A 14,418-nucleotide genomic window follows, 5' to 3' on the forward strand; every position below is an offset into this window, starting at 1 on the left:
CCCAAGTACTCGCACCCCGCAACTGTTAACCTAAGACCTTGGATACGAAATCATTTAATGTTTAGTTTTTACATTCATGCGTCTGCGTTTATCATATTTTTCCCCATCATACTTTCAACCGGACAGCAAAGGAGAGCTCTATCAATTTAAGTGAAATTATCAGTTTTAAATGTAAGAGTTTTCCACTTATTTGAATGTAGTAACCTCGTTACTTTGTATTTAAGTCTTCTGAACGAAAACTTACAGAAAAACCTTAAACATTTAATACTTTTTGGATTTTAAGATCTCAGGAAATGTTAAGTATCACTGTCTTTCATGACCATTGGATTCTGCATTGTGGGACTGCAGTATGGCAGCATCATACAAATTACAGAATGTTTATTTCGTTTTCATATTCACGCTTCTTGGCTTGTAGTTTTTCCCTATCACACTTTAAAACAGTTATATTAAGTGAACTTAATGATGTGCTATTTATATTTATATTTATATATCTCTCTTACTAGACTGTCAGTTCCTGGAGGGCAGGAGAGGGTAACTCTATGCACAAGTCTGGCACAATGCTTTGCCCACGGTATTTATTCCATATAATTTTGTTCAAGTGAATCCTTACAATAGCTAGGACTTTTAAAAGGGAATCAATAGAAGTTGTAAAATGAAATTAGGTTAGGCTTGCTTGTTTCTTGCAAATACAGTTTTTGACCATAAGAACACATGATATTCCATTTCTCCAATTATAATGCACAGTATGTATTAAGAAAGCAGTTTATTTCTTAATAACTGAATGTTATTTTACATATAATTAATGATCAGAGAGAAATAACAGTTGCTCTGAGAACATAAAGTTATGTTGTACTTTAGAATTGAACAGATACAACCACAGATTCATACCAAATGCATTACTTTTAGATTATTAACATATTCTTTTACATAATTTCATTTCACATATATGGGGTCCAACCAAGATACATCTGGCATAGTAAGTTTTCATCAGTAGCTTCTTGTATAAGGTAATGCACATGTCCTTCAATAGATAATGGCAGTCCTGTCACTCTATTTCGAGTCTTGATTACACCTTGTAGTCGCTGCTCAATGTCAAGAACATGGGTCTTGGCCTAAAAAGAAGAAATATAAAACCAAAAACAGATATTGATAATTCGGAATTACTACCTTTCTTTATATTTTGACATTTAATAAATGTTAATACCATTTTACTGACCAATACCCCTTTTGTAAGAGCAAATACAGGAAAAGAAGCAATTAAACAAATACAGTTAACTTGTGATACTGATTTTGAGGCCTGCAAGATTGATTCAACATCAACTGCTTGGACATGTTTCTGGACTACGTGAAATATCAGGGAATTATTTACACATTACAATTCTAGAAAAATAATTTTTTAAATCTGCTTTGGAAGTGTTTAGTACTTAAACATTTGAATGAATATTTGAATAACAATGATCTACTGCCTAATATTTACATGATGTTAGTACACACAAATGGGTGTTCTAAGTGAGCTACTTGGAACTGTACAATTTCTTAAGCATATCTGAATGCAAAAGGAAGAATAACATTATTATAAGAATAATTCTTGGAGGTGCTGCTGGGTGGGCCGGTGGGCTGGGCTGCAGCCCATGAGTGCAAAGAGGAGGGCCACGGGATGGGGGCTGTTGCTGTGCTGTCTGCCATCAACTTTTCCGCTAAGAGCCTGGACTCTAAATATGACTTATGTTCCAGCAGAACTCCAGGTGTTTAAAAGAACCCCTACAACAGCCAACTTTCCCTTTATGCAGTTGCAAACCAGCTCCTGCTTATTTCTTTGGTGAAGCACTTGAGCCATGTGCATGAACCAAACCCAGTTCATTTAAGACAGGTGTTTAAGTTACTTTGCCAGACCTTTATCATAATGGGGCTGCTGTCTTCTTTCACTTGTGACGAGTTTAGCTCATTGAGACTACATCACCACAGAGCTATTACTCACTTAATGAAGTCCACTAAAGAGAGAGTTCCACTAAAAGAGGATCCTTGTGAGGCTATTTCTCATATCCAGAAAATCAGATCAAGGCAAGTAGCCTTTGAAGCACAAACTTCATGTTACTTAAATGAATTTGAAAAACTTGCCATCTTAGGAAAAGGTGGATATGGAAGAGTATACAAGGTCAGGAATAAATTAGATGGTCAGTATTATGCAATTTAAAAAATCCTGATTAAGGGTGCAACTAAGATTGCATGAAGGAACTACGAGGAATGAAGGTGCTGGCAGTCCAGCACCCTAATATCACCGGTTATCACACTGCGTGGACAGAACATGTTCAAGCGATCCAACCACAAGCAGATAGAGCTTCCATTCAGTTGCCATTTCTGGAAGTGTTCTCCGACCAAGCAGAGGACAGATACCAATATGGTGTTAAAAAGGGTGAAAGTAGCAGCTCATCCATTATCTTCACTAAGCTCACCTCAGAAAAGAAAAACCCTTTGGAGAATCTGACACTCAAAATCAGAATAACAAGCTGGTGAACTAACACCATCAATTCCATCTTAAGAGACACTAGTGAATTTGAATCATCCCTGGAGCTCCCGGAATATGGCTTGGCGGGTTTGTCCACCAGGTCAGTTGTGGAACAGCCCCTGCTGCTCAGCTGTAATTCCCTCCAAGAGGAGAATTTCACATCCACTGAGGAATCTTCCGAAGAAAACTTCAACTTGTTGGGGATAGAGGTGCAGTACCACCTGATGCTGTACATCCAGATGCAGGTGTGCAAGCTCCACCTGTGGGACTGGCTAGCTGAGAGAAACAAACAGGGCCAAGAGTGTGTGGATAAGTTTGATTGTCCTTATGGCTAGTGTTGCAACAAAAAATTTTCAAGAATTAGTGGAAGGTGTGTTTTACATACATAACATGGGAATTGTAAACAGAGATCTGAAGCCTAGAAATATTTTTCTTCATGGCTCTGATCAGCAAGTAAAAATAGGAGACTTTGGTCTGGCTTGCCCAGACATCTTACAAAAGAACACAGACTGGACCAATAGAAACGGAAAGAGAACACCAACACATATATCCAGAGTGGGCACTTTTCTGTACGCTTCATCCCAACAGTCGGAAGGATCTGAGTATGATGCCAAGGGTCTCACTCTTGCCCAGGCTGGAGTGCAGTGATGTCATCATAGCTCACAGCAGCCTCCAACTCCTGGGGTCAAGTGATCCTCCCACCTCAGCCTCCCAAGCAGCTGGGACTACAGCAGTGTGCCACTGTGTCCGGCTAATTAAAAAAAAACTATTTGTAGAGACCAGGGCTGGCTTTGTCCAGTTAGATATGTATACAGCTTGAGTGTGATTCTGCTAGAGCTCTTTCAGCTGTTTAGAACAGAAATGGAGCAAGCAGAAGTTTGAACAGGTTCAAGAACTGGTCAGATACTGGAATCCCTCAATAAAAGGTGTCCAGTACAAGCCAAGTATATCTAGCACTTAATGAAAAGGAACACGTCCCAGAGACCATCTGCTCTTCAACTGCTACAGAGTGAACTTTTCCAAAATTCTGGAAATACTAATCTCACCCTACAGATGAAGATAATAGAGCAAGAAAAAGAAATTGAAGAACTAAAGAAGCAGCTAAACCTCCTTTCTCAAGACAAAGGGTTAAGGATGACATGAAGGATGGGGGCGTACGGGTCTAGCCTTCCTCAAGCTATATCAGTAGGATGAAAGTGGATTTAAACTCTTAAGGTAGTTACCTGGAATGTAAATTTTTAATCTTTATTAGGGTATAGTTGGTATAATTCATTGTATTTAGTAAGCCTATACAAGACTTTTTTTTTTTTTCTGAGACGGAGTCTCGCTCTGTCGCCCAGGCTGGAGTGCAGTGGCCGGACCTCAGCTCACTGCAAGCTCCGCCTCCCGTGTTTACGCCATTCTCCTGCCTCAGCCTCCCGAGTGGCTGGGACTACAGGCGCCCGACACCTCGCCCGGCTACTTTTTGTATTTTTTTTAGTAGAGATGGGGTTTCACCATGTTAGCCAGGATGGTCTCGGTCTCCTGACCTCGTGATCCGCCCGTCTCGGCCTCCCAAAGTGCTGGGATTACAAGCTTGAGCCACCGCGCCCGGCCAAGACTTATTAAAGATGTAAGAGTGGCCTCCCCTGCAAAAATAATCCTCAATCTATTCTAACTTACTAAAAACAACTATCTGAGCTAGGTGCAGCGTCTTATGCCTATAATCCCTGCATTTTGGGATGCTGAGGTGGGTGGATCACTTGAGAACAGGGGTTCAAGACCAGCCTAGCCAACATAGTGAAACCCATCTCTACTAAAAATATAATAATTAGCTGGCTGTGGTGGTGCATGCTTGTAATCCAGCTATTTGGGAGGCTAAGGCAGGATAACTGCTTCAACAGGGGAGGCAGAGGTTGCAGTGAGCCAAGATCGTGCCACTGTGCTCCAGCCTGGATGACAGAGCAAGACTTTGTCTCAACAACAACAACAACAAAACTATCTGCAAACTTTGCAGCTTCAAGTAAGTAAGAAGTGAATTGCTGCATTTGTTAACATAGCTTGTGACATACTCGTATGATATTAAAGCTCAGACCTGTTGTTCTGTAAGTTCAGGCAATTTGTACTTAAGTTTTTCCTACTGTATCTCATAACTGTGAATTGTCTATGGTTAAACAAGTGTCCCATGAACAGTTTTATTATACAAATGAGAATACTGTTAACATTAGTGACAAAAAGAAAACTTACGACATTGTGATACTAGAGAACTAGATTTCAGAGTAATTAATAGTCACTAACAGTATTTCCAAGCAGTTCTCATGCATAGAGATGAGAACTATAGCTGCATATCAAGTTCATTTGTAGAGATGAGGACTACAGCCCATATCAAGCTATACCTTCTACTAACCTTTTCGTTGACAACTTCTCCAGTTTCATTCAGTGATGCTTTGGAATGCCCTTTCACTGGTTTACTCCACTCCACAAGAGGATCATGTAGAAAAGTCTTTAAGACACTAAAATTGAAACAAATATTGTGGTACGATGTTACCTTTGCATGAATAAATCTTGCTAACATCAATATTTAAGTGAAGGATAAGAAGCTAATGGTAATACTCTTATAATACACATTACTACCTCTTCATTAAGTTATGTGAAATTTCTGTTTTGGTGTGAGGGGAGGGTAAGAGAAGGGAAGGCAGGAAAAAAGGCAAGATAGAGGAGAGTCAGAGGTGTTTCCGAGAATAGAGTAAGATGAATTCTATGTGCCATCTCTAAGTGTATACTGTGAACTGGTAAATGTCTATATGTTGAATGAAGGAATTTTATCCCTTACCATGTCTTCAATAACCATAAAACATCTATAGCTACCATAGAGACCTAGCCCAGACCTTTTTTCTGCACTCTAAACATCATATCCAATTACCTATGGGAAATACCCAGTTGGATATGTTCCAAGCACCTCAAACTCAGTATCTCCAAAATAAAATTCATTACCTTTTCCCAACTATTTCTCCGTATTCCCCAAATCATCATCCACCCAGACAAAAATCTAGGAATCATCCTTGCCCCGTCTTCCTCTAACATGCAATTACACCTCCTAAATCTCTTTGGAATCTCTTCACTTATCTCTGTCTCTACTGCCGTGACACTATCCAGTACACCATCATCCTTTCCTGGGTTACTGCAATAAACCTCTAACTAGTTATGATATACTTCCTATTTCAGAGAATTTGCTTTTGCATATGTCCAACTAACCAGTATTCTACCATAATGTCTGATAGACAGCTTTTAAATAATGAAGGTGAATAAATAAGCTTTAAAAGTCCTTTCAAACAATCTGTTTCCCACAGCTAACTTCATACTTAAAGGTCAAAGACTGACTGCTCTACCCCTAAGATCAGGAACAAGACAAGGATGTCCACTTCTAGCATGTCTATTCGACATTGATTTAGCTAGGGCAAGTAGGCAAGAAAAAGAAATAAAAGGCATTGATATTAGAAAGGAAGAAGGAAAACTATATCTGCAGATGACATGTTGCGGAGAGAAAATCTTAAGGAAGTCACAAAAATAATTATTAGAACTAATACTTGAATTCAGCAGATTGTAAGATACAATATCAATATATAAATATCAATATATCTATACACTAGCAATGAACAATCCAAAAATGAAATTAAGAAAGATTCCATTTAGAATAAAACCAAAAGGAATACAATACTTAGGAATACAATTTTAAAAAGTTGAATGTAAGACTTGACCCTAAAAACCACAAAACATTGATGAAAAAAATAAAATTCAAATAAATGGAAAAACCTTCCATGTTCACGGATCAGAAGACTTAGTATGGTTAAGACAGCAATACTCCCTAATTGATTTACAAATTCAATGTCATTCCTATCAAAATCCAAACTGATTTTAAAATTAATATGGAAATATAAGGGACCCATAATAGCTAAATGATCTTGGGGGGAAAAAAAGCAAAGTTGGAGCACTCACACTTTCTGATTTCAAAATTTACGACAAAGGTACAATAATCAAAATACTGTGGTGTTAGGCATATAGATTAATAGAATATGGCTGAAAATCAATTGACCATTTCAACAAAAAAGCCAAGATAATTAAATGAGGGGGAAAATGTTCTTTTCAAAAAACGGTGCTAGGACAAATGGATATGCACGTGCAAAAAAAAAAAAAAAAAAAATGAAGATGGACCCCTACCTTACACCATATGTACAAAATAACTGAAGACAGATAAAAGTTCTAAATAGCAGAGCTAAAAGTCAAAAATACTTAGAAGAACACATGGGTATAAATCTTCATGACTTTGGATTAGGGAATCGTTTCTTAGATACGACACCAGAAACACCAAAAATAACCAGAAGAAAAAAAAACAAATTAGACTGCATCAAAATTTAAAACTTTTATGTTTCAAAGGCCATCATCAAAGAAAGTGAAGAGACAACCCACAGATGGAAGAAAATATTTGAAAATCGTATCTTTTTTTTTTTTTTTTTTTTTGAGGCGGAGTCTCGCTCTGTCGCCTGGACTGGAGTGCAGTGGCCAGATCTCAGCTCACTGCAAGCTCCACCTCCCGGGTTCACGCCATTCTCCTGCCTCAGCCTCCCGAGTAGCTGGGACTACAGGCGCCCGCCACCTCGCCCGGCTAGTTTTTGTATTTTTAGTAGAGACGGGGTTTCACCGTGTTAGCCAGGATGGTCTCGATCTCCTGACCTCGTGATCCGCCCGTCTCGGCCTCCCAAAGTGCTGGGATTACAGGCTTGAGCCACCGTGCCCGGCCTGAAAATCGTATCTTATAAAGGCCTTGTATCCAAAATGTGTAAAGAACTCTTGCAACTTGGCTGGGCAGGGTGGCTCATGCCTGTAATCCCAGCACTTTGGGAGGCTGAGGCGGGTGGATGGCTTGAGCTTACGAGTTCGAGACCCATTTGGGCAACATGGCAAAACCCCTTCTCTGCTGGGGAGGCTGAGGCAGGGAAATCGCTTGAACCCAGGAAGCGGAGGTTGTGGTGAGTGGAGATCATGTTACTGCACTCCAGCCTGGGTGACTGTCTCAAACAAACAAACAAACTCTTCACCTCAAGAATAGGCCAGGCATGGTGGCTCATGCCTGTAATCCCAGCACTTTGGGAGGCCAAGGCAGGAGGATCACTTGAGGTCAGGAGTTTAAGACCAGCCTGGCCAACATGGTAAAACCCAAACTCTACTAAAAACGCAAGAATTAGCCAGACATGGTGGCTCATGCGCACATGCTGTCCCAGCTACTTAGGAAGCTGAGGCACGAGAATCGTTTGAACCCAGGAGGCAGATGTTGCAGTGAACTGAGATCATGCCACTGCACTCCAGACTGGGTGACAGCGAAACCCTGTCTCAAAGGAAAAAAAAAAAAAAGAATAAAAAGACAACCCAATTTAAAAGTGGGCCAAGGATTTCAACAGACATTTGTCCAAAGATGATCTACAAATGGCCAACAAACACATGAAAAGATGCGCACCATCACTGGTCATTAGGGAAATGCAAATTAAAACCACAATGAGATACTTCACATCCCTAGGATGGGTAAAATAAAAAAGGCAGACAATAACCAGTGTTAAAAAAGATGTAGAGAAATTGAAACCCACATACATTACTAGTGGGATTATATATTGTTACAGCTGCTTTGGAAAATGATTTGAGAGTTCTTCAAAACGTTAAGTATAGCATTTAACATATGACCCAGCAATTCCACTCCCAGGTATACACACAAGAACCGAAAACATATGTCCACCTAAAACTTGTGCACAATGTTCACAGCCAAACTATTTATAATACAAAAAAGGTGGAAACAATCCAAATGTCTCTTAACTGATGAACAGAAAAAGAAAATGTAGTATATCCATATAACAGGATACCATTTGGCAATAAAAAACAATGAAATACTGATACATGATGAACACTGAAAATACTACGTTAAGTGAAAGAAGACAAACATGAAAGGCCACATATTAGATGATTCCATTTATATGAAATGTCCTGAACAGGTAAATCCATAGAGATAGAAAATATTATAAATGAGTGGTTACAAGTAGACAGCAGGGGTGGGAGGGCGAAGGAATCAGGAGTGACTGCTAATGCCTGTGGAATTTCTTTTTGGGCTGATGAAAATGTTTTAAAATTAGATAGTGGTAATGGTTGCACAATCTTGTGACTATACTAAAAACCACTTAATTATGTACCTTTAAAGGGGTGAATTTATGGTATGTAAATTATATCTGCATAAAGCTATTATTTAAAAAAACTATTTCAGTCAGTGCAAAGTGGTTCCCATATAAAAACAAACATATGTAGGGGCCAATAATTATATTCAAGGTTACTGTTAAATTATGTACAAAGTATAGATGATTACCTCATTAAAGGCTCTCGCTGATCACGCATAAGCCTCATTGTAACTTCACATGCTCTTCGAAAAAGACCCTCTGTTCCCATAGGACCCATTCCATTAACCATATTATGAGTCAGGCGAAATGGTACAATTTCTGGAACTTCAAAGGTTTCTCCCTTAGAAACAATACATTTTGTTACAAACTAACAATGTTAGAATTTAAAAATCTTTACTCAGAGAACTTCATGTCCAGATTCTTTCAACAAAGAGCAAAAATACCTTCAAAATATTTATGTTGTAATTACATTAGAGGGTTGTAACATGAAGGAGCCATGTAGCTCTCTGCCTTTGCTTTTATAGAACTGAAACCATACTTGATTTTGGATAAGATCTAGGAGATAAGTGGACTTACCTTTCACTGAGTTTAGTACAGTGAATAAACAGTATTACAGAAAAAGTTTATGCATTCAATATTTAGTCTCATATTTTCTTTGTCTTTCTTGAATAATATGAAATACAAATATTCTCATCTATTTCTATTTTTCTTTAACACTTTCATCTTAAAACAAGAGATGAGAAGCAGCCAAGGGTCAGATGCTCACATTCCCTCATAAAGGAAATAAAATGTGTCATATAATGAAGTCCAGTTGTTCATTTTCTGCTGTCCTCTAATCTGCCTTTTCTAGGGACCTTTCATCCCTCCAATCAGTTACCCTAAATTCCTCTCTTGTATGGTTTAACCCATGCCAGTGTTTTATCTCTGATTTGTTCTCAGTTGGATCTATGATCTTTCTTGGTTTCTTGTGACAGCACAACGCAACCTGTAGATGATGGAGGTGAAGAAAATAGTGCGCTAACCTACCAGTCTGCCCTGCAGGATTCTAATACTAGAAAATTGTAGGGGGCCTTAAAGATGGGTCCAATTGCCTCAATTTATTCCCAGGCCCCACTTTGGATCTACAGAATCTGAATCTCCTGGGTATCTATAAATTTTTTTTAAATTATTGGATAATTCTGATATGTTGCTAGAATGGAAACTATCATATTAAACTACTCTGTCTCTCTAAAACTGAGTCTCAGTAAAATGAACTGATCTGCCCATATTCACATAACTAATAACTGAGTCAGAACCTAAACCTATGTTCTTGGACTTCAAATTCAGTACTAGCTGTACAGTATCACTCTTCTAAGTTCTCTCCATCCTAATATGCATTACTACATGATCCACTGATGAAAACTAGTCAACAAATTATCAATATAACTCAACTGTGAGTATAACTGCTACCAACAGGTATGTCAAGGAAGAACAGTTATTGAGAAAAGGAAATTGGGGGAAAACATACAATTAGTGAGAGTAACTCACATCACATACCTTATTGAAAAGACAGTTGAAATCTACATGTACGCATTCACCAGTCAAAGAATCAAAGAGAATATTTTCACCGTGACGGTCTCCAAGCCCCAGAATATAACCAACCATTGACATTACTGCAGTGGAACGGCAGTATGCTGATCTACTACTGTACCTAAAAGAAACACAATGCCTATGAAATATCCATATACCATATGAGGCGAATATAAATCTAAAATATTAAAAATAAACATTCAACCATAACAACATATAATATTCTTGGTAACTTACCATGATGTAGGATCAGGGAATGTTCTCAGAAACCACTCATGAAAAATAGGAGGATGCCTGGGCAGGAGAAATTCTCGGAATACTTTGAGTTTTTCAGATAAAGCTGCTGACTTTGGTAGCATACACTGGCGAAGTTCTTTTCCTGTCATATACACTCCTGTGAGGAAGAGTGATATACGATAATCACATCAGCCAAATGAAAAAAGGGGCAAAGTTTTTTTGTTAAAATTGGACAGGAAACACCTACTTTTATTCAAATTGTTATTGAAAAACAAGCACAAATGAAAAATTTTCAATTAAGCATAAAGTTACTGATCATATAATAAAATAATAAACCACATTATCTTCCCTTGATACAGATGACCCTTGAACAATGTGAGTTTGAACTGTGTGGGTCCACTTACATGTGATATTTTTCAACCAAACATGGATCAAAAACATGGGATGCAAAATCATTATATACTGAGGGCTGACTTTTCATACATGCAGGTTCTGCAGGGCTGACTGTGAGACTTGAGTATGTGTGGATTTTGATATGTGAGGGTATTCTGGAAGCAGTCCCCCAGATAAGGGGGGACCACTGTAGTTACCCAAGTGAAGCCTCTTATTGATGCAAATTAATGTCAGTTAAAACCAGTGTTATGAAATCAAATAGTTGCAGAATACAAGACTCAGAATTAAGTCTCATATGAATGAGCTTATTTTGCATATATATGTACATATCAATATATATGTATATATACATATATTTTTACACTGACACAAATTATCAAAGAAAAAATATATTTTCAAATCCAAACTCAGACATATACAATATTTCATATTTATACATAAAATAGTCAACAGCAAGTTCTTTGAACTCTGACTCAAAGCAAGTTCTTTGAACTCTGACTCAAGTGTCTTTGAGTTTCAGTTTTGCAACTGTGAACTCAGACAAGTTACGTAAGTTCTCTGGCACTGTCCATAAAATAGGGATAATCAGGCGTGTTAATAATAAATAAAATAATGTATCTAACATACTTGGCATAATACCCATTATATATATAGTAATTTAACAGTATTACTTAATGTTATAAATTGAACTTTATCTCTCAAAAAATATGCTGAAATCCTAATTCTTGGTACCCAGGAATGTGAGCTTATTCAGAAACAGGATCTTTGCAGATGTAATGTTGTTAAGACAAAGTCATTAAGGTGGGCCCTTAATTCAATAATCCAATGACTGGTGTTCTTGTGAGAAAATGGAGACACAGAGACATAGAGACAATGCTATGTAACAATAAAGGCAATGTGGTACAATACATCCAGAAGCCACAGAACACCAGAAGGTTAAAAGAAAGGCAAGGAACATTAGCCTTCAGAGAGATCATGGTTCTAATGACATCTTGATATTGTATCTTTAGCCTCCAGAACCATGAGAAGATAAATTTCTACTGTTTAAAATCGCCTAGTTTGCAGTAATTTGTTACGGCAAATACCATACAAATTATGTATGAAAACATACACTTATTTTCTACTTCACTTTGATAACTTGATCTATTCATTTTTAATGAGTTATACCATATGCACTTTAAAAACATCTTATTTTAAAATAAGTTTAGATGTTACAAAAAGTTACATCATCGATATGGAGTTCCCACATATTCTTCACCCAGCTTTCCTTAATGTTCATTCTTGCATAACAATAGTACAATTATTCAAATCAGGAAATTCTTATTGTTACGGTATTATTAACCAAACTTCTGACTTTATTCAAATTTCACCAGCTGTCCCACTAACACACTTTGTTTGGGGGTCAGGATCCAATCCAGGATTACACATTACATTTAGTTGTTATCAAACTCCTTAATGTCATCAAATCTGGGAAATCTCTTTCTTTGTCTTTCATTACTTTGACATTTGTAAGGAGTTTGGACCAGTTATATTTTTGTTTCTCTACTGTAAAGTTACTATACTTTTCCCTTTATAATTGATAAGTATCTGATAGGGAGATACTTCAAGATTCTTCAAATAACCTGTTTCTCATCTTTGCCTATTAATTTTAGCATTCATTAATAATCACTGCCTACAATAAGTATTACTATAGTGTTTGCTAATTGGTGATTTCCTATTTCCATCATCCTTTCTACATTTATTCATTGAAATTCTATTAGAATATAAGGAAGAAATTCCTTATTTCCTATTTCTTTCACTTCCCTATTTATTTACTCAAATATTTATTTATATCAGTATGGACTCATATTTATTTGTTTATTCCATGAGTTATAATAGTTTACAATCATTATTTATTTTGTTGCTCAAATTATCCCAGGTTTGGACAGTTGGAGCCTCTTATTCCAATCTAAAACATAAGACTTCATTCTAGCCTTCTCTCTTTCCTTTCTCCAACAATGAGAAAACTGGCTCTCATTATATACAACGTATTTACTTATTTGCTAAAGACTAGTACTGTATATACATAAAGTAGTTTCAGAATTGTTAACCAATATCTGTGAAAAACAAATATTCATATATAGTTTTGTAAGCTACCTCAAATCCTATTGGGATGAAGACAGGGAAGGAATCAAAATGGAAGGGAGGGAGGGAGGGAGGGAGGGAAACACTTAAGTGTTTCCGTATATAAAATCTAGAAATTTCACTATGGCTTATATCAAAAAACATAGGCTAACATATATTAATACCAATATACCCATATTATATGACTTAGTAGCTATTATACCCACACTGTATACTTATAAGAATTAATTTTAGTACCCTTTTCCTTATATAGTTTGGTCAGAATAGGTCTCAAACCAGCAGTGTTGTTCACCCATTCAATAATCCCACATTCATCATTCAGTGGAATAACTGCATATGTTCGAATATGAAGTTCTCTTCTACGAGACTCTGCATCTTTTCTTAAGCACTGTTAAAAAATACACATAAATTTAAAAACAAGATAGAACTCAAAATTTCTAAACATTATATCAAATATATCTAAAGATTGTTCATTTCATAACAAAAGAATGTCGATGAAGGCTTACTATGTGGTATACATCAGTAATTCTTCTGAATGGTAGGGAAGGAAACTACTGGGACAGTATCTCTATTTACAAATTATTAAAAATGTCCTGGGTAGGTCCTTCTTTTTAATTATTCACTATTAATGTGATAAGAATATTGTGTTTAAAATATTTAAGTTGTATATTTAACAATGACAAAATACTGCTGTTTTATTTTCTATTGCTTTAGAGGTATTACTGAAACATTAAGTCTTTAGGCACAGAGACTGCTATTTAATTTTAATTATTTCTTTTTTTTTTTTTTTTTGAGAGGGAGTCTTGCTCTGTCACCCAGGGTGGCACGATCTCGGCTCACTGCAAGCTCCGCCTCCTGGGTTCTCGCCATTCTCCTGCCTCAGCCTCCTGAGTAGCTGGGACTACAGGCGCCTGCCACCACGCCCAGCTAATTTTTTGTATTTTTAGTAGAGACGGGGTTTCACCGTGTTAGCCAGGATGGTCTCGATCTCCTGACCTCATGATCCGCCCGCCTCAGCCTCCCAAAGTGCTGGGATTACAGGTGTGAGCCACCACGCCTGGCCAATTTTAATTATTTCTAAAATACATAAACAATAGAGCATAAGTTCTATGACATCCTCAAAATGTATTGCTTCTCTTGTGGTTTATCACAACCTTATTTCAAAAGCTATCCCTTAGCAGAAGAAAGGCTTACATATTTCATCTGATTGATCCTGATATATCAGGTAAAAATAAACAGTATTACGTTTGATTCTAGACCTGTATGAAGTAAGCACACATCTATAATTATAACCTGCTCAATTCAAAAGCACAATCCCTGACCAAAAATACATTTTACACTTTAGGAAATAGGTTCCATAACTACCAGGAAAACAATATGGCCATAGAATCTCAT

General features: G+C 37.1%; 1 protein-coding gene across 3 annotated transcripts in view; it reads right to left on the minus strand.

Annotated features, from left to right (window-relative positions):
- Positions 1–746: 746 nt before the first annotated feature.
- Positions 747–14,418, minus strand: part of ATR (ATR serine/threonine kinase) — a 127,008-nt gene continuing 113,336 nt past the window's right edge. Inside the window, exons 42-48 of one of the 3 annotated variants that reach the window (XR_004058597.1) lie at positions 13,261–13,411; positions 10,507–10,663; positions 10,237–10,390; positions 8,889–9,040; positions 4,893–4,998; positions 2,454–2,782; positions 988–1,112 (exon numbers count right to left, since the gene is read on the minus strand). Coding sequence is in view for 2 of the 3 variants with exons in the window: in XM_030934863.1 (XP_030790723.1) it covers positions 939–1,112; positions 4,893–4,998; positions 8,889–9,040; positions 10,237–10,390; positions 10,507–10,663; positions 13,261–13,411 (894 nt within the window). In the remaining variant the exon portion in view is untranslated. Of the gene's footprint in view, positions 1,113–2,453; positions 2,783–4,892; positions 4,999–8,888; positions 9,041–10,236; positions 10,391–10,506; positions 10,664–13,260; positions 13,412–14,418 lie in introns of all 3 variants that reach the window. The other 2 variants (XM_030934863.1, XM_030934857.1) reach the window with 2 other exon arrangements.

This window comes from Rhinopithecus roxellana, chromosome 1 (assembly GCF_007565055.1).
Source record: "Rhinopithecus roxellana isolate Shanxi Qingling chromosome 1, ASM756505v1, whole genome shotgun sequence".
NCBI classification, from domain to species: domain Eukaryota; kingdom Metazoa; phylum Chordata; class Mammalia; order Primates; family Cercopithecidae; genus Rhinopithecus; species Rhinopithecus roxellana.